The 21,301-nt window shown below is 51.1% G+C and overlaps 9 protein-coding genes across 9 annotated transcripts; 4 read left to right on the plus strand and 5 right to left on the minus strand.

Moving 5' to 3' along the window:
- Nucleotides 1-317: 317 nt before the first annotated feature.
- BDZ99DRAFT_476139 (uncharacterized protein) lies at nucleotides 318-2,948 on the plus strand (the record flags this gene model as incomplete). The annotated part of the gene is made up of 4 exons (XM_033722041.1): nucleotides 318-763; nucleotides 794-848; nucleotides 892-1,120; nucleotides 1,420-2,948. The coding sequence occupies 4 exons, from the start codon at nucleotides 318-320 to the stop codon at nucleotides 2,946-2,948; spliced, it is 2,259 nt and encodes a 752-aa protein (XP_033576863.1).
- An 866-nt stretch (nucleotides 2,949-3,814) lies between these two features.
- On the minus strand, nucleotides 3,815-5,279 carry BDZ99DRAFT_476140 (uncharacterized protein; the record flags this gene model as incomplete). Its single annotated transcript, XM_033722042.1, has 3 exons — nucleotides 3,815-4,192; nucleotides 4,603-4,859; nucleotides 4,964-5,279. 3 exons carry the CDS (start codon nucleotides 5,277-5,279, stop codon nucleotides 3,815-3,817), a joined length of 951 nt encoding a protein of 316 aa, XP_033576864.1.
- Nucleotides 5,280-5,403: 124 nt separating this feature from the next.
- On the minus strand, nucleotides 5,404-6,646 carry BDZ99DRAFT_462544 (PLP-dependent transferase). Its single transcript, XM_033719868.1, has one exon. The coding sequence runs from the start codon at nucleotides 6,555-6,557 to the stop codon at nucleotides 5,556-5,558; it is 1,002 nt and encodes a 333-aa protein (XP_033576865.1). The 5' UTR covers nucleotides 6,558-6,646; the 3' UTR covers nucleotides 5,404-5,555.
- A 1,659-nt stretch (nucleotides 6,647-8,305) lies between these two features.
- BDZ99DRAFT_299493 (uncharacterized protein) lies at nucleotides 8,306-9,256 on the minus strand. The gene has a single exon (XM_033714181.1). It carries the CDS (start codon nucleotides 9,010-9,012, stop codon nucleotides 8,521-8,523), a length of 492 nt encoding a protein of 163 aa, XP_033576866.1. The 5' UTR covers nucleotides 9,013-9,256; the 3' UTR covers nucleotides 8,306-8,520.
- A 4,185-nt stretch (nucleotides 9,257-13,441) lies between these two features.
- BDZ99DRAFT_299523 (uncharacterized protein) lies at nucleotides 13,442-15,065 on the minus strand. Its single transcript, XM_033714182.1, has 2 exons — nucleotides 14,344-15,065; nucleotides 13,442-14,291 (listed from the first exon to the last, which is right to left on the minus strand). Exons 1-2 carry the CDS (start codon nucleotides 14,966-14,968, stop codon nucleotides 13,513-13,515), a joined length of 1,404 nt encoding a protein of 467 aa, XP_033576867.1. The 5' UTR covers nucleotides 14,969-15,065; the 3' UTR covers nucleotides 13,442-13,512.
- Nucleotides 15,066-15,196: 131 nt separating this feature from the next.
- On the plus strand, nucleotides 15,197-15,910 carry BDZ99DRAFT_487906 (ribosomal biogenesis regulatory protein; the record flags this gene model as incomplete). Its single annotated transcript, XM_033722870.1, has 2 exons — nucleotides 15,197-15,303; nucleotides 15,358-15,910. The coding sequence occupies 2 exons, from the start codon at nucleotides 15,197-15,199 to the stop codon at nucleotides 15,908-15,910; spliced, it is 660 nt and encodes a 219-aa protein (XP_033576868.1).
- A 916-nt stretch (nucleotides 15,911-16,826) lies between these two features.
- Nucleotides 16,827-18,306, plus strand: BDZ99DRAFT_508547 (inosine monophosphate dehydrogenase; the record flags this gene model as incomplete). Its single annotated transcript, XM_033724338.1, has 2 exons — nucleotides 16,827-17,029; nucleotides 17,345-18,306. The coding sequence occupies exons 1-2, from the start codon at nucleotides 16,915-16,917 to the stop codon at nucleotides 18,304-18,306; spliced, it is 1,077 nt and encodes a 358-aa protein (XP_033576869.1). The 5' UTR covers nucleotides 16,827-16,914.
- Nucleotides 18,305-20,558, minus strand: BDZ99DRAFT_415864 (MFS general substrate transporter). The gene is made up of 7 exons (XM_033716769.1): nucleotides 20,434-20,558; nucleotides 20,120-20,377; nucleotides 19,902-20,059; nucleotides 19,786-19,834; nucleotides 19,392-19,721; nucleotides 18,959-19,323; nucleotides 18,305-18,883 (listed from the first exon to the last, which is right to left on the minus strand). The coding sequence occupies exons 1-7, from the start codon at nucleotides 20,547-20,549 to the stop codon at nucleotides 18,369-18,371; spliced, it is 1,791 nt and encodes a 596-aa protein (XP_033576870.1). The 5' UTR covers nucleotides 20,550-20,558; the 3' UTR covers nucleotides 18,305-18,368.
- Nucleotides 20,559-20,622: 64 nt separating this feature from the next.
- On the plus strand, nucleotides 20,623-21,126 carry BDZ99DRAFT_299577 (uncharacterized protein). Its single transcript, XM_033714183.1, has one exon. It carries the CDS (start codon nucleotides 20,658-20,660, stop codon nucleotides 20,931-20,933), a length of 276 nt encoding a protein of 91 aa, XP_033576871.1. The 5' UTR covers nucleotides 20,623-20,657; the 3' UTR covers nucleotides 20,934-21,126.
- The last annotated feature ends 175 nt before the right edge of the window (nucleotides 21,127-21,301 follow it).

A 21,301-nucleotide genomic window follows, 5' to 3' on the forward strand; every position in this document is an offset into this window, starting at 1 on the left:
AGCCCCGGGGGCATAACGTGGTATCTCTTCCTGACGCGTTACTTGATTCATCCTGTTTCCTGATACAGTACTAATACCGTGCTGCAGCACTGCTGTTGCACTACCTGTTACTTCCTCCTGTATCAGCATGCTATCCTGATACGTTACTGCATATGAGTTGCTGACCCTAGGTTGTAGTGCTGCAACCCGAGTGTAGACGTACGTCTTTCTCATCGAGGGATCTGAGAATGCCGCCCGGCTGAGCAACGACAACCAATACGCTGCGTTCGGCTCGGCGTATATGAGACGTAGCGATATCCGGTAGCAGAGAGGTTACCATGGACTCGACAGCCGCAGGGCTTATCAATTGTGGGATGGATAGATTGCTCGTGAAAGCTTATGGCGCTAGAAAGATCAAGGTCCGGCAAGAGGGCTGGGGAGAAGATGACAGCACACCAAATCAACTGCAAGAGATCATCCGAGAAGTTGTCGACCGGCTCGTTAGGGAAGAAACGGCGAGTGGGGGAGGAGCAGATATAGCCGCCTTGCGAGGGATCATGGACCGGGCTTTCGTCGAGATTATCGGCCAGCTCGCTCATAGCACATTGCGAGGAGTCAATGACTACTCAGATATCATGCGAGGAATCGAAATTCGAATCGATCAAGCAATAGACTATGAAATGGTCGCCAATAACAATAGGCTCACTGTCGCGGAAAACAAGCGTGTTTTGGCGGAGCAGAGGAGGGCCGCCGTGGAGACAGGGCAAGACACAACACAGCAGTAGTATCTTGAAGGTGGAGACGCGTTTGTCAGTGATATAGCAAGGCGGGTGACGGAAAGGCTCGGCCAGCATCAGGGCGATGCCCAGGTACATACCCAAGTTGACATCGACACCTTCACTAGTAACTTAGGTTGCTGCGAAATTTGCTTGGAGGAGTATAGCAGTACTCATGAGCCAATCATTGTGGACAAGTGCCGCCATATATTCGGTCGGGAGTGTTTACGTAAGCATGTCAATGAGTCGGCTCTTGGAGGGAGGCACCTTTGTCCAACGTGCCGCACAGAAATGTTTGGGTTTCAAGAGACTGGCAACCATCGATAGGCCTGTAGGCGTATTTGCTTCCCCAGTTGGTATCTCCTGTTTGTAGCTATCCGTTATGGAATGGACCAAAGGAATACCCTCGAATGAGAAATAGCAATCGCCATACCAAAAGGATACTATCTTGACTTTCATACAGCAGACTTGAGCACTGATCGAAGGCTCAGAAAGTGATGGATATGCGTAATGTGCCTTTCGAAAAGTTCTCGTACGTGTTAGTGATTATGCACAGTATACACGATGTCAAACCTCGATGCCAAGTTGACCAAAGCCTCTTTAATTCACTGCTTCATTAGATGAGCCGGCTCAGTACTTATTTCTCTCCTGCTGGTCACAATAGCCTTCCTTCAACACACGCATCCCACCAACCCACCAAACCACCAATCTCTATCACCACAACAGAAGACTCCAACTATGAACGCTGGCACAGGGATAAATGTGCTGTCTCAGCGAACAGCACGCTCTGCCTCTCTCATAGTTCACGAGTATCCAACGACCCACAACCGCGCCCCGTACAAAGAATACTTAGATATAGACACCACCAACACGTTCGCCACCGAGCTTGGGGGGCTTGCAATCACTACCGACAGAGTATCGATACGTGTAATCGTACCGCAAGGCGCCTCTGCAAAGATCTTCTCACCCCATGTGGACCAGCCAGATCTTCCTCTACAGGAAGCGGGTCACCTCAACATTCAGGGTTTCCGAGACATCTCTTCCTTCCAAAACTGCAATACATACACGGCTTTGGGCGCTGCTTGCATCAACATCCGCCATGTGGTCATGCTCGAGTTGCCCGCAATACTGCTCCATTGCGGCTCCGACAAGGTGACGGTGAGAGCCTGTAGTGCCGACAAAACGATCATCCTCCTCTATCAAGGCAACCGCGGAGTCAACTACCCTGGACACACCAACCCGCAACAACAAGCAAGCGCCCCTGGCTGCTTTGTCGGTCGGATGCACTATAGAAGCGATCAGCAAGACGTCGTCCCGGTAAATTCTACCAAGCGATACGCTACCGCAATCGGTGAGCTTCTGATCCGCATTGGGCACGAGATACTTGTATACTTCCCTAGAGGCTCGATCGTCAGACCCTGTGAATTCCAAACCGGCGAGCCACCAATGCCAGTACCCCAATACAGCTATAGGATTGAAGGACATCACCGAATCCAAGATCTGCGCGGCGATCCTCAATACACGGCTTCCGGTTCGGCCTTTCTGACTACTGACGGACCTGAGCGACGAGTGCTCATGGAAGGATCAGCTGCCATTGTCATCATCTGCGGCCTTGACCGGTTTTTGATCCAGGCTGCCGGCTTGCAGCACGTTCTCCTACGTGAAAGCAACGAGGATGTCAACGACCACCGAATCGTCAACGCACCACTTACGGCTAGGGACGAGTTTATGGATCAACAAGTTGCCGCACATGTTGGCAGTCGCCTCCGTATCATGAACGAACTCGGCGCCCTGGCCGCTATGGGCGCTGTGGGAGAGCCAGAAGCTGAAAATCGTCGCATATTGCTGACCCAGGAGCTTCAGGAGCTCAGCGACCAGAATTCCGCATTTGCGCAAACACTCGATATAGAAGACCTAGAACGCTTGAACCGCGCCCTCGCCCGCATCCTCATGCGCATGCCTAATCATCGCGCGGCTGCTCCCCGACCTCAAGTTGAGATCCAGACATTTACCAGCTCTCTAGGCACCTGTGGCATATGCTTGGAGGAGTACAGCAATACTCACGAGCCAGTCATCGTCGATAAATGCCGCCACATTTTTGGCCGGGGATGCCTACACAAGCATGTGAATGAGTCAGCTCTTGGAGGGAGGCATCTTTGCCCAGCGTGCCGGATAGCGATGTTTGCGCCGTAACAGTAGTTCAAACACACTTGTTGTATTTCCTTTGATGGGTGGAGAGAGAGCGAGTGCCGGGGTAAGGAAATGGCAGTGAGCAGCGTTTTGTTTGGCCTAGGTTTCGGTCCCCGACCGAGCGTCAAGGCGGACACTGCTTCCCTTCCATTACGGATATGGTTCATTTACCTGACATGAGGCCTTCAGGGGTATAGGCTAGCAGAAGTCCTAAATGAAATGTAATACTATTGACCTTCGGAAGAGAACGTTTTCTTTGGTGTGGAATCTATGTATAGTGCGCCTGGACTCCCACTTGAAACCATAACCCCCTGGTCATATCATTAATAGTCGGCATGCTTTCTGAAATGATAGTAATATCATTTCTCCCCTCATCTCACAGCTTAAGGAGAAGTTATGAGGCGAGAAAGCGATGAAGAAAGGGCGAGGAAGTGGGTTTGAAGAGACAGGTGCTGGTCTGCTCAATTGAATTATCTATACCTTTTCGTTAATTTGACTACCTTATCATGCATGGTTCTTGAAGTATCGCATTTCGCACAGTGCTCCCGAGTTAAGCAATATTGATTGTTGAAGTGTTGTCAGTTGTTAAGGGAAAACACTTTATGAAGGCCGCATCAGACTTCCTAATTCCATGCAAGGCTTTAGCTTACAGCTATATGCCTAGTGCATAGAAGATGTGAGGTTTGGAGAACATCGCGAAGATGCACATGACAGGAGTCGCCAAGTGTGTTCCCCTCTCATATGACCTCAAGCATCCCCCTATCCGTTTATTCCGTGCCCCATCTATAAGCCGTCTCAGCTTTTAGGTGACGAAGATCCTCCTAAGTCACGGGCCGCTCCCTGCCACGGTTTTGCGATCTCCCCTGCTCTCATCTATAAGCAGCCGCACCTTTTCCATCATGAAGGTCTTCTCGAGTCACAGGCCGCTCCACTGCCACCTTCTTGACATCTCCCACCACCACTATCAGTTCCAGGTCACATTTCGTCGCCAAGCTGTGGCCGCTTTCGGCGTTACTGCTCGCGCTCGAGATGTGTATAGCCCGGGCGACCCACACCTTTCCGCTGTGGCTACGATCTCCATCTCGAGGCGCGCAGATATGGTACGTTAAATCAGGCAAATGTCCTAATGTCAGACCAGTCGGAGACTGCATGTAGTATCCCGTATGTGGAGCCACGGCATCCCCATCCCCATCCTCAGATCCTGCATAGTCGAAGTCGTCTTGATCTATTGCCCGCTCACTATCTTGCTAGAAATTGACCGCGGGGAAGTATGGCATTGGGGCGGAGGCCGGTGACGGGTTGCTGGGCTTCAGAGGAAACACAACCGTCGCCAGGGTATCGACAGGACTAAGCATGGTACATCGTGAAAGTTCCGGCCTGCAGTTCCTGACGTGAACCGTGAAGCCTTTGGTCGGAGGATTTGTGAGTTGCATATCGCGTCAGCTGGCGTTCATTTCGTAGATACTCGCATTCCTGTTCTGAAGTCTGTCACAGTGGGTGTTGCTGCTTATATCCAATGACACAAGTATGTAGTTGGTTGGCCTCGCAACATGATACTCGCGAACACTCGACTCATAGATATAGAAAAGTATCGAGGAGGCATTTTCCCATATAAGCTCAAGAATCGAGCCGGTATCATCTCTTCCCCATCTTTTACCCGCTGGGTAAAGAGCCTCCCAGAAGGTGCACTTGTAGTAGGTTGTTGATCCGGGAAGTGACTTGAGACTGCCGGTGCAGCTGGTGGAGTTTGATGCGCTGGAGACGGCCCGTCCACGACACGTTCACCACTGAAAGCGTTAATGGTTCCAATATCGGTAACAAGCACACAAAGATGCGATTGAGGATCTGTCGAAAGATCTAGCGAGTAATTGCCGCAAAGCGTACGATGGGTTCGGGTATGATCAGGTGTCTGGACTGCAATCGTACATGTAGAAGTCAATGGTCGTTATAGATCATGTGCGGATGATGAAGCGTCACTGACTCGTTTTAATGATCCGTATTGGGTCTGAGCCCCGGACTTGCAACAAGGGGAATTAACGAGCTGCGCAGCAAAGGGTTGATTGTCCATCTTGCCGCGCTTTCTTCGGCCTCGTCCGACTCTCCGGAGACAAGCGGGGTGACGGAACGGAAGAGGAGGTGACCTTGCAGAGGCTGAGAGTCCTGGATGCAATTGTAGAAGAACCGATTCACGCCTTGGGCGCGCAGGAGAGTGCGCTGATCGACTCGGAGAATGTTCTCGAGGATTTCGTCGATGTAGAGAAGGTTATCGGGTGCAGACACCGGGACCGAGGGCATTGACATGCTGAACGATGGCGTTGAGTTGGATGAAAACATGGTTCTAGATTTAGAGGTTGGTGGGAAGCAAGGCTGATGTAGCTTAGCGCTGATCTAGGCCAGGCTCTAAATCTTAGAGGTGAATAGGTCAGTATAGCGATCACGTGAGCACATCGCAACTCGCGAAAAAGAAAGATAGCGGGATACAATGCCGATACATATCTAATCACTTCCTCATACCCCATCAGTGGCAGTGATCCTGTGCCCCAATAATTCCAGTTTGGAAGTCTATCACCCCAGGCTTCACGCCTCTCACCAGCGGAAAGAAAGTTCCTACTACTTCCCCCCTTCCTTCTTAAACGCCTCATCTCCAAACTCGACCGCCCTCCCAAAAGTTTCCCTCAACACCTCCCCATCCTCCAACCCCACACTAACCCTCACTTGCGTCGGCAAGCACCCAAACTCCTCCACCTTATCCAACTCCTTCGCATGCAACCCTCTAACATATGGCAGCGCAAGCGTCAAATGCGCGCCAAGATGCGGTCCCTGATGCACATGCAAATTGTCATAGAATGCAATAGTGCTCTCGATCGTCTTGAACTCCACACTCAGCAAACACCCATACCCGGGAGTGAAATCCGGAGTCTTACGGCGGAGGTGCGGCGTGAAGTTCACGATGGATGGGATGGTGGAAGGGTAGAGCACGCGGCTGATGCCAGAGTTGGGTAGCTGGGAGCGGGCGACTAGGTAGGTTGCGAGATTCTCGGCGTTTGCGTTGAGGATCGCGGAGCGAGAGAGGTAGTCGCGGCTGTTGTTTCCAAGGACATCGGCGTCGGCGGTGTAGAGGTCATTTTGGTAGTTTGAGGAGAAGAGGTCTTTCAAGAAGGTATATTTATGTGAGGAGGGGTTGAGGACAGCGGAGGCACCCATGACGTTTGCATAGCCGGAGAAGGATTTTGTGAGGGAAGATACGAGGACGTCGGCAGTGCTTAGGAGGTCGACGTTGCAGAAGGAGGCGATGGTGTCGTCGACAGCGAGGATAAAACCGTATACGTCGGCTAGCTTGCGGAGGTGCACTAGGTCGGGCACGGTGAGGGCTGGGTTGGAGGGAAACTCGGTCCAGACGGCTTGAATGAAGCGGCCAGCTTCTTTCTCGGATTCAAGGAATCTCTCGAGTTCGAATAGATTCTCCGATGTTCTACTATCGATGAGCTTGAAGCCGGGACCATAGTCTTCGAAGACATGAAAGGTGGAGTGGAAAGAGAAGCCGAAAAGCACCGTAGATCCGGAACGTGATGAAGAGAGAAGATAGCGATGTACACTATAAATGGAGGACATGCCCGTTTGGAAAAGGTAGACATCATCGGGAGTGACTTTCGCCGCTCGAACTTCATCAATAGGTGCACGTTGGATAAGAGACACAATCCGTTCGCGCAGTACAGTAAAAGCTTCGGAATGTTCAGCTTTAGGCAATGGATCGGTAACTGATACTTCACGAAGCAGGTCGATGTGTTCCAGTGCATCTTCGCCCTGTCTTGTGGATAGTCCCACTCCCGCGTTTGACCAAAACGATCCCATCACGCCTGGAGGCTTATTGTCCGGACCAAATGGGGGAGGGGGCGGAAAGAAGATGGCCCATACTCTGATATGAACATCAAAGATGCGAATGAAGATGTTATGTTTAGGCACCGCGGCCTTCCCTCGTTTTTCAGATGTTGCAAATTCGACGCATTGAGCAGCCGACACAGCTGAGGGAAAGAGGAAGCATTTCTTGCCTTCCACTCCGCTCAACGCAACTATCTTTTGGGTAAGCTGTTCCGTGTAAGCATTTTGAGAAGAAAAGTGGAGTCAACTTTTGGGGCTGACTTGAGCAATATATCTATGAGGCATCATTCGCGGGTACAAAGTCTTTATACGCATCAACACCGACATATCGAAATTCCCAAAAGCGACCGTGGCGTCCCATGTTGGCAAATGACTCGTGATAATATGGCGAGAGTCACCCGAGTCAAATGCAGGGATCGTGGTCCCAAACTCGGTCGTGATGGCGGTGGCCATGGTGTTCTAGTGTCCAAAAAGAACAGAAGAGGTCTGCTTTCTTCAGGGCCGCCATGGCCTTCTTTATCTTGACAACTCCAGGCCTAAAATATTACACGTCGTCAGCTGAAGTGCTAGCGAGTCAGCAGCACGTCGATTGATAAGAATGAGGTGGAAGACAGATTTCGAAGCTATTATGGCGCGCTTCCTTTAGCAGCGTCAGCAGGCTAAACTACTTTGACTCAAGTTCCTGGGATCAATTAAAATTCAACTTGATTTTGATAAATCAGCCTACGCCAACTTCAATTTAGAAAATATGAAGCGAAGGATGCCTGAAACAAAGGATGGATAATTATACCCTAGGCATGGGTGCGGTGGAGTATAGGGCGGCGTATAGAATAGTGCGGGCGTATAGTGCTAGTGCTCACCTCGAAGTCCAACAACGCCCCACACTATGATAATCCCGTCTCCAAAGGGTAGCTTAATACCCCGCAGAACAATCTAGTAACGCAGCTGTTCTGACGTATGGCCTTTGATAGGAGCACCGCTTCAAAGATCAACATAGATGAAGGAATACTTCGCGAGAGCATGAAGCGATCCAAAAAAAACTGTCTATGCTGGATTATAAGAGAGACGACGTAACCCACATGGCTCAGGAATCCTAAGAGAGCATAATAGTCCGCTTTTCTGCCTTCAAGCGCAACGCCATAGCCATTGGATGTAGATGGCGGACAGAGAAATGGCCAATTCGCTCCGCTGTACCATCTTCTCTACAGTTTTCGTCGATAAGGATCCAGAAATCGCGTTTAAATATTCTACAGAGTAGAAACGCCATCCAGCGTTTAGACAGCAGACTTTCTTTAAACCTTTTGGCCTGTGGATCTCTCAATAGCTGCACCTGAACTGAGCTGCTAGTCCTGGGTTTGAGACAGAAATACCCTGCCGTCTGGGAGTATCTATGCGTACCGCTACGGTTGGAGCCTCAATCTGAAGGACCTGGGATATCGAGGAGATCGCAAGCGGGATCCGAACCCAGGTGTATGGATCCCAATCGACACAGAAGTCGGTCAATTTCGCGCTGGTGCCTTCCGTAGCATCTGCCGATTCGTGTTTAATTTTGCAGAGAATTCCGTCTGCAAAGCCACCAAAGAGTTCCACGCCTCCTAGTGCCGCAGCTCTGAATTTACAGTCTGTGAGCCTCCGCACGCGGCCGTTCTACCCTGCCCAAGACCAACTCGGGAAATCTGGTCGCCGCCTCGCATGATCATAGTGAGACCACAAGAGCCCGGCCACAAAACCATCGAGGTACCGTGACTGTGACTCTGGCTCTGGCGACCTTTCGCAAGTAGACAGCCCTATAATTACGGATCCAGGCACCTTTGGAAGTAAATAGTTTGAAATGCATTATCGGCACACCCCACCCATGCTCAAAGATGAGGTTCGCCTCAGAACAAGCATTGAGGACGCTGGATACGGCGTCAAGAGTATCCGAATCGAATGCCAGTCTCCTAGCAGTGTACTCAGAGATCCTATCCATCACATCGAGAGGACCGGGACCCAGAGTGCCGGGCAAGAGCTGGCAATTTCTGATCCAAGTCTCTGCCGAGAGATAGGTCACCATGCGGAATCCTTCTAACGGTGTTTCAACTGCCTCGCTACGCACTAGCCTTTGCATTCGAAAACTTGGGAATCGGTAAATATGAGTTTGCGCCGAGCAAGCAGTCCTTCCTGGTAGGTCCAGCCCCGAGAGTTCCATGTAGACTGCTGGAAGATGATTGTGTATTTGATGGTAGTGCGATTAGGGTGGTTTTATTGGCCCGTGCTGTGACTTGATCTAGCCTCATCCGAGAGCTGATACCAATAATCACCACAGTAGCACTTCCGTATAAAGCACCCATCTGCTTGATTTGGTCGTGTTTATTGCCGAGATTTTCTTGGTCAATACAACTGTTCAGGACGTTAATAGATTGAATACCATTGGATGGTCAGATACGTACTACCTATCAACCCAAAGATGATTGAGCCCCAAATTTTGAGTGACCGTAATGGCATCTTCAATCACTTGTGGCAAAGGACCAGGGAGCGAATGTTGACCATGGCCAGAGCCTCCCCAAACGTAGCTGAGTGCGACGAATTTTTGGCCGTCGTGAGCAGGAACAAGCGCCTGGGCCTTACAATCGATCATCAATGTTTTAGGCAGCCCTGCAGCCTGAGCCCAGAGATTGGGTAATTACACCGCCGTGCATGATTTGAGTCGCAATCTGATAGCCAACCCTTAATAAGGTCGAAGTTGACTGCTCCTGGTGCGATTGGGCGAGCATAGGTTGCTTGGGCTACTCGCTCGAAGACATCAAGGTTGGGTGAAGCTGAAACCATATAGTTCGTTTTCCAGAGAACGCCGATGCTTGCCCGCGACTCTGTGGCGGCGGCCTCTTTGATCGGAGGTAACCAAGATATAGTCTTCCGTCGCTGTACAACGCTTAATACTTCCGGTCTATGAAATCTTGGATCTGGAAAGCACCGGGGCCGGCCCTTTTCCGCTGCTTCGTAAAAACCGAAACTGTTGGTAAGATAATGGCAGCCAGTAACACATTTCTATTCACTCCTCTCAGCTCGCTCAGCTTGCCTGTTGTTTGCCACCGTTGCCACCTGCAAACCTCTCTTCTCTCTTCACTATAGGAGGTATAGCCACTCGTTAGCACCTCAATACAACTCATGCTTTCCTCACTGATCCTTTGCCCTTCCTACGCCAGCTGCCAGTTATGAGCCCGGCCTAACGCTACAGTCTACTATTGCATTCTCCTACACCTCCTAGCTAGAAAGTCACGTGCGTTGCTACGTTGCCCCTATCAGCTGCTGCACGTGACTTCCTAGCTAGGAGATGTAGGAGAATGCAATAGTAGACTGTAGCGTTAGGCCGGGCTCATAACTGGCAGCTGGTCAAAAGCGATGAGAACTCTGGTGTATTGCTACGTAGGAGGATGGGTATATATAGGCGTAGAGGAGCCAAGCCAGCAAGGAACCCTGTTGAGCTGAAAGGTGGCGCATGCAAGCCACAAGTTGAGGAATGGCGCTAAAGATGCGCTAGTACAGTAGCGTGTGGACGGCTGCCAGATAAGCCAAATTAGAACGGACAAGCCTACTCATCACCCCCCTTTTTGCTAGGACGAGCTTAATTACCACCCCCCATTTCTCTCCGCATCACCCCCCTTTTCTCTTCCTACCACCCCCCCTACATTTAGCCTAGCTCCGGCCGGTAATAACTTTGTTCCACTAATTAGATTCACTTGTTTATGCAAATTGGAAAGGATGTATACACGAATTGGAAAGGCTACATGAATTAGAAAGGATATATACACATGTAGCAATAGTCTATTCACTCTCTTTACTATAGCTAGAAGCGGAAAGCTCCTAGATGACTACTTTAAATTGCTGATTAAAAGGAACGCTGTATACACTATTATACCAAGGTCTTACACCCGAAAATCCTTCTGCTGCACTAGCTTTTTTACTACAAACAGCCTCCTCCTTATGAGTAGACAAAAGGGCATCCTTAAGGGCTAGTTAACTGCTGGAGACTAAGGAAACAGAGCCCTTAGTTACTGTTAGGGTGCCGGCTTATCTGGCGGAGAGATCCGGTGCTGTATTAGTGAATTAAAACCCGTTATTAAACAATATTATAGCCTAAGCAACAGCCTAATTAGTGGAACAAAGTTATTACGAGCCGGAGCTAGGCTAAATATAGGGGGGTTGTGATGCTGGACTATAAGATGATAGTGAAATGACAAAACACGCACATCCGAGGGGCCATTCAGGCTCTTGGCTGTTTCCTGGTAGCGGGTTCTCAGAGTCCTGGTTGTGAATTCATCAATCTGTGACGAGATAGCAGTTGCATTTTGCCGGTTACATAAGCATTTTCACGTGATAACGTAGCCGGATAGCATGTGGCCCAGGATAGCATGTGGCCCACCCCACCAAACCACAACGCCAAATATTGCGAATTGCTCAACCACAACGAATTGTATTTGGTGTAGCTACCTGCTAGCTAGTTGCCTGGCGTCTAGGGCACGTACGAGCGTTGTGCTCTAATGATTCGCACAAGCTACACTTTGGTGGTGCTCGCTGCCGTCGCTTAGCTGGCCCTGCTGTTGCCCCCTCTGCTGCCCCTTCTTGGGCAGCTTGTGCGAGAGCAGCCCCTTCTGCTCCTGATAGAACACCCCCTCTACCTATATACCTGCGTTTCTTTGCCCTATTCTTTTTTTGGCGCTGATTCTCTTTGCGTAGCTGTTTAACTTCGCGTTCAAGCAGCATAGTCCTTGACATTGCGATTTCACATCCTTTCGCAAGTTGTCGAATTGCATCATTTGTTGGGCTTGGTGGGCTGCGCGTGCGCTGCCTAATTAACCGTTGTATTAAGGCCCTTTGCTTTTGAAGCTCCTTAATATTATAAGGTGTCTCAGCAGCCCAAGATAAAGCTTTTGATTGTGGACGGCGTTGGGGTAATGGCGTTTAATATTCAATATGCAGCTGTAATAGCACGCGATCAGGGCTGTATGGAACTAGCCCAGTAGCTGCGAATCCTGCCCGTATGTTGTTCTGTGATAGTGCTAGCTGCCTAGCCTGCTTGTATAGTGGTAGGAATTCGTGCTTATTGATATGGTTGACGCCGCTAGCCATCATCTGTTCAACGCTGCGCCCGTATGCCTGCTTAAGCGCTGAGAAACAGCCTACATCTAGCGGTTGTAGTAGATGCGATGAATGTGCTGGCATGCAGACGATGATGATCTTGTGATCTATAGCAAACTGATCGAATTCAGGGTTAATATGGCTGTCTAGCACAAGCATCCGATACGTGCCAACTGTGCGATCCTTTGTACGCTTATGGAATAGCTTTAGCTAGACTAGGCTAATCTCATTTGTTGTCCAGCCATTCTCACTAACGCTAATCGACCAGTCGTGTGGAATGATGTTGTCCTTGTACCAAGCAGCCTGGTGCATGATCGCTTCGAAGATAACCAGTGGTGGAATTGCTGCCCCCATCGCATTAATACACTCGATAATTGTGACCCACTCGCGATTGCCTGGCTGTACAGTCCTAGGCCGGCCAGCTCTATCTGTTCCAGTAACAACTTTCGAAGTTGCAATAACACCCATCTGGACGCCAGTTTCATCGAAATTCCAGGTATCTTCATCCAGAATGCCGTATTGTATCCTAACGTCTTAAACGCGTTTAAACCAGCCCCGAATAAGCACAGGATCTTTGCATTTAGCACGCTGGTAATTGTACTTGCGATTAAATTTCGATTGTAGGTCGTCATTGCGGTTAATATAAAGCCGTGCCCACTTCTCGCCAATAGGTCTTGTATCCCCACGCTGCGTGGCTAAGACGCCAGCTATCTCCCGTACGGTCGCGATTCTTAGCGGCATACCGCGTTGATCCATCGATAGAATCCACTGCTTGAGGACCTCTTCTTGTGCTTGTGTAAGACGGCGATTTGGTGCTGCTGAGCCACGTTTTGGCTGGATACCATTGACGCGTCGCCGTGCTGTTGTTCTGGCCACATCGTACGTGCTAGTGGCCTTTCGGAAACTTGTAATTTGGCCTTGTTTATAGGCATTGATAGATAGAAGAATTCTGCCCTCTTGATGAAGGGCCTCTTGTTGTTGTGGTGGAGGCATTGAGGTTGTGGTTGTATCACGCGTCGCGTTTCCGGAGAATTTGATGGGGTGGGCCACATGCTATCCGGCTACGTTATTTGATTCCGCCGTAACTATTCAGTGAGTGTGGTGAACGTGTTCCCAGGGTGAAAGGAGGGTCAAGAACAAATCGACTTTGGCAGGTCAGATCAGACTTCAAAGGACTCCTGGACTGTAGATTGTGGTGGGCTTCTAGGGCTCTGATTCACGGCGTCAAGATTTGGGGATGAGAACCGGAGGCAAAATCAGAACCCCGTCCAAACTTATAGCCGTGAAACAAGTCAGGCTCAACGCGAGGCTCCTAGGTCATACTTCGAGCTCCACTCTTCATCGCTGCCAGACGCAATTTCCGGCAACACGGTATTCTGAAACAGAAATGTTGGAGAATACTGGCCGAATGATTCCTGGAGAGCAATAGTTTTACATGCCAAATGCGGGCTTCTACGTATACAGACTAGAAAGCATGGCACCGCGTCGTACTGTATGCCCATGATCTTACAAGTTATATCAACATCCGCTCTTATGCTACAGATATTCAACCCAAATCATACACCCTTCCTCACGCCCTCATCTTCACGCTTCCCTTCTCGAGCTCTCCAATGTTTCCATTGCCTGCTAACGTCCACCACTGACTCACCAGCGGCTCGTCGACTTGTTTTCTCAGCATGCCACTGGCAGCATAGTATTCCATGATCGTTCTAGCGTCCCGTTTATCTAGACCATGCAGCTTCAGGGTATCCACATCTTTCAAGACCTCCATAACACGCTGATCGACCAATTGGTACGGGTTCCACATGGGCAGATCAGTGGCGCCCTGTGCGCGGGCTTCCGCTAGCTGTACAGAGAACTTCAAGGCAGGCGAGCCTGGTTGATTTGAGCCGGACGTAGCTGCAAGAACCATGCCACCATTTGGAAGGGCGCTCTTTCCGGAGAGATGGTCGACAAAGTGGCGAACGACAACCAAGTCGTGGGCGTGAATGGGTTTAGCCTCCGCAGACAGGTAGGCGGAGGGAGCCATCATGTGTGCTAGGCCATCAACGGCGAGCATTATGGGTGGACGGCCGGGCTGAGTGAGCTCTGTCCATAGAGCGTTGAAGATGGGCCATGATAACTCCGGGTTCTTGCTTCCAAGCACCGCCAGGTCCGCCAAGGTGGTTATACGATTCGTGGGGATTGGGAGTTTTAAATCGGTACCAGGGAGTAATTTTGAAAGCACCTCAGAGTTGGCTTTGGCGATCTGAGCAAGGAGGTTTGCGGTGTAGGCATTTTGGGTGTATTGGAGAGGGTTCGATCCAGGCAGAGGAGCATATTCTGTGTGTGCGCTGACAATGTCCTTGGCTATTATAAAAATCAGCAATACTCAATTGCGTCCATTTCGCGCAAAACCTACCATCTGGAATACTGATCACCACCCACTTCTTCATGAAAGCCATTGCCAATCCCTGAAGAAGCAGTGTACTTTTCCCGCTCGCCCTATCTCCAGCCAGTATCCTCCGCACTGTCTTCTTTCGCGTCTCAACATCTCGCATTAATGCCGAGACCTGCGTCGTCTCCCTCCGCATCAACATAGCCGGCCGACGAAACAGATGCCAGCCCTGAGTGGCCTTGAAAGCCTCCACAGCTCTTAACGAATCTATAACGGGTTCCGAGAGCCCAACAACCTGCCCTTGCATATCCCCAGTTTCAATATTGCCGACCGTGAGGTCATTGAGACCTTCCACGACAAGAGCGTTTGTATTGCTGAGAACCACGCGCTTCCGAAGAGCTTTGCGCTCGCCGGGAGCAGGCCGCTTTCCCATGTCCCGCTGAACCTTCTTGTTTTTCCCGAGATTGAGTGTCCTTTCTCCACGCGCTGGGCCAGCGGGTTTCCCTTGTCCAGGCTTGGCCGATAGAGGTGCGGATTGCGAGAAGGAGGCCGTCTGGGTGTATGCGAGGAGGCTCCGCGATGCCATTGCGTGCGCCGTGAGGTCCGAGGGTGCCAGCGAGAGCCGACGGAGACATACTGACGATGGCATATTTGGCGTAAGAGATTTGGCGTAAGAGGTGAGAGCTATACGCTCTCGCAATGGATGGACAGGGAGGAGATGCGGGATGGAGTCGTGAACCGTGAATGTACTCGGTTGGCTTACCTACTCCGATTCGCGGGTCCACTCAATTTTCTTCGGATGCCAAGACAAAAAGTGCCCTCCAACTTTGATATTTCACCCGCACTTTGTCTGCTAAATCAACGCCTCCACCACATAATGCCAAAGTCAGACTCCCCAAGCAAGCTGGCCGAGAGCATCGACGACGGCGCCATGGACGTTTCCACACCCGTAGAGACCGCGGGCTCGAAGCCAAAGAACAAGAAGTGCGCTCACGCCCATTAACCTGTATATCTATGCGCACTTCTAACAACCTACAGAAACGTTGTAACAGTAGACAAACCAACCCCCTACACCTTTGACCTTGGCAACCTCCTCGCCATAGACCCTAACCCCGTTCCCGCCGACGCCGACGAAGCTACCGTCACTGCTATCGCCCGCGACGCCGCCCAAGTCCTCATCAACCAGCTCCTTACCACCTGCGACATCAAATCCACATCCGATGGCGTGACGCTCAATCTCCCTGCCCCGTCAACTCCCATACCTCGCGAGAAGCCCGTCCCCGCCGCGAAACCGCCAACCACGTGGGAGAAGTTCGCCGCGAAGAAGGGCATCAAGGACAAGAAGCGCGGCGAGGGCAAGATGGTGTACGACGAGGCGACGGGCGAGTGGGTGCCGAAGTGGGGATACAAGGGGAAGAACAAGGATGGGGATGACCAGTGGCTTGTTGAGGTGGATGAGAAGAAGGAGATGGAGACGGGTGTGGCGCATAATGCGCGGGCGGATGGCCGAAGAGAGCGAAAAGAGAAGGTCCGCAGGAACGAGAGAAAACAAAGGGCGAATGAGCGGAAGGCTGGCAAGGGAGGTAGTTGAGCTGGGCTGGGATATGGACTGGCGTTCACAATTTTGTTCAAATGGGGCGTTTGGACCCGGGCGTTTTGCGGACGCATGGTCTTGTATAATCAAGGACCTTGTTGCTCATATGCAAGAAGGTTGTTGCCAGTTTTGGCCCCTACGAAAGGTCCTCGAAAAGTTTGCCGGTCTGGGGTTAAGGGTTGCTCATGTCAAGCAGAGATAGCTTGCGAAGACATCAAGAGAGAGCCAGAGACTTGGTTATTTGAAGGAAAAGCACATTATACCCTCCATTCACAAGCCTTCAATCACGTCTATATCAACCGATCATATGCTAGTAGCTGCTCTCAAGATTGACTAAAATCTTGATAGAAGATGTTCAAACCAGTTATACGCATTCTCAGAACTATCTACCGTCTCAAAAGAACGAGGAACTTTCCTGCAAATGAATAGATCCAACACAACACAGAAATCGAATTCCTTGTATAGGTCTCGGCGGGACTGCTGCTTGGAGAGGGCCAGAAGAAAAGCGTATGCCATTCCCCGTAAGGCGATATAAGGGGTTTGCAAGATCCTACAACACCAACATCTACCTTTACCTTACCACCAACATCGTATATACTATACCCATAGCTATAATAGTGTTTATCAACCAGGAGTAACCCGAATCAATCAAATTGCAAGCGTGAGAAGTCGAATGGAATACCTGATCGGCAGCAGCTTTCAGGTAGCTGTCTGTTCTCAGGAACTCAACTTATGCAATTTCAGCCGATAAGATATGACAAACATTACGATAGCATCCGATTTCATGGCGTTCTCAATTGGGTAGCAAGATGGATGGTCGTTGGGTCCGAGGAGAAACGGAACAAAGGCGCTGAGAACGCGGAGTAAGGCTCCACTGCACCTCGGATGATTCACCATCATCGAGACATTAACATCGACCTTCATCCACAAACCAATGGCAAGGTTCTGTTTATTTTATCGTCCCTCGCTAAGCAGCACAAAAGATTGAAATAGTAGCAGTCATGGCTCAGAATCTTTTGAAGCAAACGTATCCATGGATCAAGACGCCGCTGATCATTGGTGCGCCGATGCGATTGATTTCGCTGGCACCATTGGCTATTGAGGTTTCGAGAGCTGGTGAGCGACAGTTTTGTTTATAAGGTCATTGTAATCGAGTTCAGAAAGATACGTTTCTTGATTCGTTTCAGGCTTCCTTTCATTGTACTGTCTAGTCATATAAGACATTCGTCTCTCCTTCTCTCAACTCTTCACGCATCACGAGCAGCCTTAAGATCAACAGACCCTCTTTACTTATCTATATATTTCCACTCTGATCACATCAACCCTCAATCATATCCCCACCTCTCATCCCTCTCACCTCTCATCCCTCTCGCCCCTCAACCCTCAATCCTCCCACCCGCCCTCCCTACCACCATCTAACACCCCCCACAGGCGGCATCGGCTTCATTGGCTCCGGCACCGACACCTCCACCCTCGAGCATATCCTGCTCCACGCCCAATCCCTCCTCCTCTCCCACCCCATCCCCCACTCCCCCCCCACCACCCTCCCCCTCGGCATCGGCTTCATAAACTGGGGCGCCTCCCTCCCCCTCGCCCTGCCCCTCATCGCCCGCTTCCACCCCGCCGCCGTCTGGTTCTTCGCGCCCGCCTCCCTCGCCTCCCTCGCCTCATGGACCGCCGCCACGCGCGCCGCGTCCCCAGCCACGAAGATCTGGATCCAGATCGGCAGCGTCGCGGCCGCGCTGGCCGTCACGCGGGCGTGTGCGCCCGACGTGCTAGTCGTGCAGGGCACAGACGCGGGCGGGCACGGGCTAGTCCGGGGCGCGGGGGTCGTGAGTCTAGTGCCGGAAGTCGCAGACGCGCTGTCCGCGCTCGCGGCAGAAGAGGAGGGGGGGAAGGCGCCCATGCTGGTGGCGGCGGGCGGGATAGCGGAAGCGCGCGGCGCGGCAGCGGCGCTCGCGCTCGGCGCCGGTGGGGTGGTGCTGGGGACGCGGTTGCTGGCGTCGCCGGAGGCGAATATCGCGGATGGGTACAGGAAGGAGGTGCTGAGGGCGAGGGATGGCGGGCAGAGCACGGTGAGGACGAAGGTGTATGATGCGCTAAGGGGGACGACGGGGTGGGGGGAGGAGTATAATGGAAGGGCGGTTGTGAATCGGAGTTTTGTGGATGCGGGGGAGGGGATGGGGGAGGAGGAGAATAAGAGGTTGTATGAGGCGGAGATGGAGAAGGGGGATGCTGGGTGGGGGGTGGAGGGGCGGATGACGACGTACGCAGGGGCGGCGGTGGGGTTGGTGAAAGAAGTTAAGGGGGCCGCGGATATTGTGGAGGAGGTTAGGGAGGGGGCTGTGAGGGTGTTGGAGGGGTTGATGGGGGAGGCGAGGACTAAGTTGTAGATGGATGAAGGAATATATAGTGCAAATGAGTGGAAAATATTGATATGTTACATGCGCTTCGTTTATATCTTGACTTCTTTGGTACTCCCTGTGTTTCCCTGACTGTTCTGCTTGTCGCCATCAGTCGCGCTCGGCCGTATTGCTTCTGATTTCTCTCCGTTCTTCTCCTCCTCTTCTCTTAGCTTAGGCTCACTAGTCGCCACCCTCTCTGCACCCCCTTCCACATCTTTCGTCCTTGCCAGATCCCCCTCCATCTCTGGCATCTTATTAAATATCCCCTCCCGCTTCCTCACCCACAACAGCGCCAAACTCGTCAGCAGATTCGCTCCTGCAAACGCAATCATAACCTGGAATTGTTTGTTATAGCTTTGCCCATATATCTTCCCAACTCTAATCCTCTTGTCCGGAGACAGAATAACTAGGCTCGCAATAGATTCGTCCAGCGCCTTGGTTTCGGCGGGGGAGAGGAAGGTGGGGAGTTCGGTATGGAGGTTGTTGTGGAGCAGGGCGGAGCAAATGGCTACCCCGATGGTGCCGCCCAGCGTGCGCAACATGTTTAAGGCACCTGTACCTATGGCTGTGATGGAGTTAGTCAGCATCCAAACGAAATTTGAAGAAGATCAGAATGGATTTATCCAAGGGGACAACATACCGATATCCTCCCTATCAATCGAGGTCCCTAGGAGGAAGTAGTACGGCGGGCTTGATAAGCCCAGCCCAATACCTAGTATAATCTCGTACCCGAACGTCGCGTCTGGGAAAGGATGCGTTGCTGGGAGGCTGCTGACGAGTCCAATGCCTACCACGATGAACACATTTGCAATGATGATGAGGTACTCGGCCGCGATGTATTTCTGCATTAGGAACCCCGCTGTCATGGCACCGACGGGGGAGAGCAGCGTCAAGGCGAGGAGCAAGATTCCTGCGCGCGAGGCGGAAGTACCGTTAACGGCTTGGAAGCGCTGCGGGAGTTCGATTATAGCGATGTAGAATGCGAAGCCAAGGAAGAACATGCCACTGGAAAACGTGAAGTACCGAGTCAGCCGCGTGCCATGGTGTCGCAGAAAAGAGAGGCACAATCTCACAGAAGAAGCAATGCCATAGACGGCTTCCTAAAGAACGTGATGTTTAGAACCGGGTCTTTTGCAGTCCGGTAAGTGACCCAAGTCTCGTAGAAGATGAAAACGATGAAGCCGACGCATCCCCCCGTTAGCGTCCCAATGATAATGCTGCTGTTCCATTCCCAGCGGGAGCCTCCTTCTTGGAGGGCGAATAGGAGGGGAATGGGCCATACTATGGAGAGGATACCGCCGAGAATGTCGAAGTTCTTGAAACGCTCTTTGTGGGATTTTCCATCGGCAAGGCCGGGCATGGCGAGGCAGAGTGCACTGAAGGCTACAGCAATGATAGGCCCACTTCACGATTTAGGGTCAGTATGTTTGCAATAGTAGGTTGAAGGATTTCTGAAATCGCACTTACTTGAGAAAGAATATCCATCGCCACGTCGTATCGTCGGCGATGACACCACCTAAAAATTTGTGAGCTTTCTGTGGCTTGAAGCAGGTTACACGTTAATGAAGCTCGGAATAACGTACCAAGTATAGGCCCTAGCAAATTGGCAATGACGAACACGCTACTAATGATACCAGAGTAGAAGCCCAATTTCTCGGGGGTGATGAGCTTCATGATGGCCACGAAAGTCAGGGAGTACATCCCCGAACCTCCTATTCCTTGAAATGCGCGAAAGACGATCCTTGAGGATTGGTCAGTATTGGCCCTTCAGATACTTAATAGGTGTAAGAATGAGACATACAGCTGGTTCATCGTTTGGGCTCCTCCACAAGCCATTGAAAACACCAAAAAGATGAATGCACAAGTAAGAATTACCGTTTTGATACCCCACACATCGCTGAGTTTGGAAGTGATTAGGAGAAAAGAGTTGTAAGTTAGAAGGTATGTAACGATGAGCCAGGCTGACTCGTTCAAGGAGCCGAAATCGCTGGAGATTTTGATTAAAGCAGTCGTGACAATAGTGGTGTCTAACGCGGAGACAAAAAGGCATAGCCATAGCCTACGGTAGATGTTAGCGGTTACGAAACATGTGAGTCTTGAAATGCTTGAATGTACCCGACAACAATAATGTTCAACCTGATAGGGCTGAGTGTAGACGCGGCGTCGGTAGGCTTTGGAGGAGAACCAGCCTTTAGCGTTTTCTCTCCATGTTCCTCTGGCATCGTGGCCATGAAGGTAATAATACAACCGCTGAATTATATCAATGAATCGACCAAAAAAAGGACCAAAACTGAGGACATTCTTCGCTGCGACACAAGCAAGTCTTTAATGGATTTAGCATGTCACGTTCTATTCTACGGCCGTATAGAACAGCTGGCATCGGAGCTGCTTTCGCACTAAAGCCTATAAAGGCTCAGCTCGCGCCGCTATTGCGCTCGGATATAACGGCCTCGGGTAAAGGCTTGAAAATGTGGCGCTATTCGTTATCCCTGGTCGCTTCCTTCCATCCAGTTCGTCGCTACGATCTGTCCACTTGTGGCATCTCGCCAGAGGCGCCTTTCATCCTTCTTGTAATTCACCCTCGCCCAGTAAACCGGGTGTCATATCAACACTAGGCGACCGTCAGCAGTTCTCGCTCACCCAAAATCCTGGCGCACTCATTTTCCATATTCTATTTACCCCTGTCGGCGGAGTTCAGACCGGTGGGGAGATCTTGGGGCCAGCCTGGCCAGGAGGAGGCTTGCATCCATCGCAACCCTTTCCCGTTTAGTTCTGGTAGGCGAGCGTCGGCAGGGCCTTGGGCATGCGGGATTCGAGGAGTCAAGCATCCCAAGAGCGTATCCGAGTTTTGATCACACACGATGCTAGAAGCGTTTCATGGACTCTCTGTGCTGCAATAGTCTCCGTAGTGGTTTTGCAATTGTCCTATGTAGGAAGAATCGGCACTCTCGGTAGAGTCAGAAGGATCAGGCTGTGAGCAACG

Source organism: Mytilinidion resinicola (genome assembly GCF_010093595.1).
Source record: "Mytilinidion resinicola strain CBS 304.34 unplaced genomic scaffold BDZ99scaffold_9, whole genome shotgun sequence".
In the NCBI taxonomy this organism is placed as follows: domain Eukaryota; kingdom Fungi; phylum Ascomycota; class Dothideomycetes; order Mytilinidiales; family Mytilinidiaceae; genus Mytilinidion; species Mytilinidion resinicola.

What these genes read in the sequence shown, in the direction of transcription:
- BDZ99DRAFT_299577 (XM_033714183.1), top strand. Translation starts at nt 20,658, where the DNA reads ATGTCACGTTCTATTCTACGGCCGTATAGAACAGCTGGCATCGGAGCT.
- BDZ99DRAFT_299493 (XM_033714181.1), bottom strand. Translation starts at nt 9,012, where the DNA reads ATGGAACTCTCGGGGCTGGACCTACCAGGAAGGACTGCTTGCTCGGCG.
- BDZ99DRAFT_462544 (XM_033719868.1), bottom strand. Translation starts at nt 6,557, where the DNA reads ATGTCCTCCATTTATAGTGTACATCGCTATCTTCTCTCTTCATCACGT.
- BDZ99DRAFT_415864 (XM_033716769.1), bottom strand. Translation starts at nt 20,549, where the DNA reads ATGGCCACGATGCCAGAGGAACATGGAGAGAAAACGCTAAAGGCTGGT. An exon ending in TTGAACATTATTGTTGTCGG is followed by an intron (nt 20,378 to 20,433) that starts GTACATTCAAGC and finishes CATCTACCGTAG; the next exon opens with GCTATGGCTATGCCTTTTTG. An exon ending in TCTATGGCATTGCTTCTTCT is followed by an intron (nt 19,324 to 19,391) that starts GTGAGATTGTGC and finishes CACGTTTTCCAG; the next exon opens with TGGCATGTTCTTCCTTGGCT.
- BDZ99DRAFT_299523 (XM_033714182.1), bottom strand. Translation starts at nt 14,968, where the DNA reads ATGCCATCGTCAGTATGTCTCCGTCGGCTCTCGCTGGCACCCTCGGAC. An exon ending in GGTGATCAGTATTCCAGATG is followed by an intron (nt 14,292 to 14,343) that starts GTAGGTTTTGCG and finishes TTTTTATAATAG; the next exon opens with CCAAGGACATTGTCAGCGCA.